General features: G+C 68.8%; 1 protein-coding gene across 1 annotated transcript; it reads left to right on the forward strand.

Annotated features, from left to right (window-relative positions):
- The first annotated feature begins 782 nt into the window (after nt 1–782).
- Nucleotides 783–2,820, forward strand: GNMT (glycine N-methyltransferase). The gene is made up of 6 exons (XM_083828573.1): nt 783–1,095; nt 1,184–1,311; nt 1,410–1,523; nt 2,016–2,158; nt 2,320–2,441; nt 2,516–2,820. Exons 1-6 carry the CDS (start codon nt 890–892, stop codon nt 2,685–2,687), a joined length of 885 nt encoding a protein of 294 aa, XP_083684699.1. The 5' UTR covers nt 783–889; the 3' UTR covers nt 2,688–2,820.
- Nucleotides 2,821–3,281: the final 461 nt, after the last annotated feature.

Genomic DNA, 3,281 nt, shown 5'->3' on the forward strand with positions numbered 1-3,281 from the left:
CTAGGACCGGTATAATTTTCCCATGCTTTTATCAAAATGTTTTGCATTAGAGTTAACACTGTTTTCTGTTCCTGGGATGTTTCGCTCCCCGTAGTCCTCGGCTGCTTACCTCCATCCCACAGAAGGCGATGAGTCATGCACGAACTCGCTCCCTTTCAGCAACCCAAGTTCGCCACCGGTGAGCGAAGTGCTCCGGGCGCCTTTTGGGGCAGGGGGAGAGGCACAGCCTCCAACGTGCCGGATCGAAATCAGACTTTACTAGGCCACGTGTGCTCTTTATGCACCCTAGGCGCAGAGGCCCGGAAACTTTCCACTTGTGCCCGCAGGAGATTTTTCACGGTGCTTTCCGCAGGACCTCGTGCGTGTCACGTACACCCTCAGCGGTGCTGTTTTCGCACCAGCACTCCCTCACCCCGTACTCCTCCTTCTCCCTTGCTCCTCCTGGCTCTCCCCACGGCTTCCGGCCCCTCGGTTCACCCACAGTTAGCCCCCCGCACGCTTCAGCCCCCCCCAGCCGCTGGCAGCCCGGGGACGGAGCCCCCGCCCCGCTTGGCTGCAACGAAGGCGCCGACCCCGACCCCCTCCGCCGCCGCCGGGCCGTGGCGCGCAGCCGGAGGGCGGGAAGAGGGCGGGCGGCGCCGATTGGCCGAGAGGGGCGGCGGGGGGCGTGGCGCGGGAAGGGGCGCGGCAGGGGATTGGCGGGCGGCGGGGGGAGTGCGGGGGGCGTGGCGAGGGAGTGGCGCGCCGGGAGGAGTGGCGCGCCCGGGGGAGTGGCGCGCCGGGAGCGGGGCCGAGGCCGGAGCGGGGCCGGGGCCAGAGCGGGGCCGGGTTCGGAGCCGGAGCCGGGGCCGGAGCCGGGGTCGGGGTCGGGGCCGGAGCGGGCGGCGGGATGGTGGACAGCGTGTACCGGACGCGGTCGCTGGGGGTGGCGGCGGAGGGGCTGCCGGACCAGTACGCGGACGGTCAGGCGGCCCGCGTGTGGCAGCTGTACATCGGGGACACGCGGAGCCGCACGGCCGAGTACCGCAGCTGGCTCCTGGCGCTGCTCCGCCAGCACCGCTGCCGCTCCGTGCTCGACGTGGCCTGCGGCACCGGGTGAGGCACCGCGCACCGGTGAGCTCCCTCCCTCCCCAGCCCCCTCCCCCCGAGCCCTCCTCAGCACCCCTGACAGCCGTGTCCCCAGGGTGGACTCCATCATGCTGCTGGAGGAGGGCTTCCAGGTGACCAGCGTGGACGCCAGCGACAAGATGCTCAAGTACGCGCTGAAGGAGCGCTGGGAGCGGCGCAAGGAGGAGCCCTTCGACCGATGGGGTGCGGGGCTTGCTGGGGCGAGGGGGGGGGAAGCTTGCGGGCAGGGGGTGTTGGGGGAGGGGGGGGGCGCTGCCCTCATGCCTTCCCCTGCGCTGCAGTCATCGAGGAGGCCAACTGGCTCACGCTGGAGAAGGACCTGGAGAAGCCAGGGGACGGGTTCGACGCCGTCATCTGCCTGGGCAACTCCTTCGCGCACCTGCCTGACTTCAAAGGTGAGGCCAGGGAGGGTTGGGAGGGCTCGGGGAGGGTGTCACATACCCACATATACCCCTACACAGAGCCTCCCAGGAGGCTGAGAACTTTCCCTAACTCATGCCACGAGTGGATTACCCGAGGTGGCATTGCTGCGTTGCAGCGTGTCGCCAGGGAACGTGCCCCAGTTCGTGGCACGAGCGGGGCCACCGGGCCCCGGGGGTGCTGGGGCTGCGTGCGTCTGTGTCGCGTCCCTGGCAAGGCTGAAGGCACACCCAGACTCGTGCCACAAGTGGGGCTGTGGGTTCCCTGCGCTGCCCCAGCGAGGCTGAGAACGTGCCTGAGCTCATACCGTGGGTGGGGCTGTGGGTTCCCTGAGCTAACAGCTGGGGGGGGGGGGGGGGGGGGTGCAGTGATTTGTATATGGGTGAAATTAGGGGGGTGGTGGTGGTGGTCCTGTGGATACGAGGGCACAGCCTCTGCCTGGGGACGCTGCGGTTCCCTCCCCGCAGGGGACCAGAGCGACCACAAGCTGGCCCTGAGGAACATCGCCAGCATGGTGCGGCCCGGGGGCGTCCTGGTCATCGACCACCGCAACTACGACCATATCCTGGCCACGGGCTGCGCGCCGCCTGGCAAGAACATCTACTACAAGGTGGGCGGCTGCCGGACCCTGCCCTACGCCAGTCCCCTCTGCCCCAACCCCATTCCCCAGCCCCTTCGCCAGGTCCCCGAGGGGCCCGGGGAGCTGGGCTGTGCCTGGTCTGGGGGCAGCCGAGTCCCCGCAGGACACAGCCGGCCTCCTGCGCTCCCCAGAGCGACTTGACCAAGGACATCACCACCTCGGTGCTGCTGGTGAACAACAAGGCCCACATGGTGACCCTGGACTACACCGTGCAGGTCCCCCCCACGGAGGCGGGGGCCTCCCCGGAGCTGAGGTGAGAGGGGGCCGCGAGGGCGGTTCCTGGGCGGCGCCGAGCCCCCCGGCCTCACCGCTGTTGCCTCCTTGCAGCAAGTTTCGGCTCTCGTACTACCCGCACCGGCTGGAGGCCTTCACGGCGCTGCTGAAGGGTGCCTTCCAGGGGAAGTGCCAGCACAGCGTCCTGGGTGACTTCCAGCCCTACACGCCGGGGCAGGCCCACATCCCCTGCTACTTCATCCATGTCGTGAAGAAGACGGCATGAGGGGGCTGCGGAGACGGGACTGTGGTGGTGGAGAGCTCCGAGCAGCTCTGGGGACAAGCAGGGGGCTGGGGACATCGCCGTGAGCTGCCTGGGAGCCCCCTCCTGTTAATTAAGAGCACCTGTGAGAGCTACCGGAGCCCGTGGTCCGTGTGTCCGTGTATGGGGCGAGTCACCTTCTGCTACGGGGGGACCTGGGTGCCCAAGGAAAGGAGTGCCAGACCTTGGGGGGAGTACAGGGGGGTCACGGGCACAGCCTCACCCCATCTCTCTGCTGCCAGTCGCCAGGAGGCCCGCGTGGGCTGGCTCCTGGGTGGCTGCGCATCCCCACCGCTGCACGCCTGCTGCAGCACCACTCGCGGGGGAGGCCAGCAGACACCCTTCTCCCTCGCACCTCCACCCCCCTTTTCCTGACGCTGCTCTCAGCCCTGGTCCCTTGGCACGGCTGCAGCCCCCTCCTTGCCCGCCCTGGGGAAGAGGTGGCGGCCACATCCAGCAGCACGTCGCGGTCACGGCCGGCTCTGCCTGAACACGCTCAGGAGCCGGAGCAGCAGCAGCGCTCGAGGCAGTCGGCTGGGCTGTCACGCACCAAGTGCC

The sequence above is a fragment of the Anser anser genome, assembly GCF_964211835.1.
Source record: "Anser anser genome assembly, chromosome: 3".
Classification (NCBI taxonomy): Eukaryota; Metazoa; Chordata; class Aves; order Anseriformes; family Anatidae; genus Anser; species Anser anser.

Bases quoted from the DNA above. Each gene is read 5' to 3' on its own strand.
- GNMT (XM_083828573.1), top strand. From the start codon at position 890: ATGGTGGACAGCGTGTACCGGACGCGGTCGCTGGGGGTGGCGGCGGAG. The intron at 1,096-1,183 runs GTGAGGCACCGC...CCGTGTCCCCAG, and splicing joins GACGTGGCCTGCGGCACCGG to GGTGGACTCCATCATGCTGC. The intron at 1,312-1,409 runs GTGCGGGGCTTG...CCTGCGCTGCAG, and splicing joins GGAGCCCTTCGACCGATGGG to TCATCGAGGAGGCCAACTGG.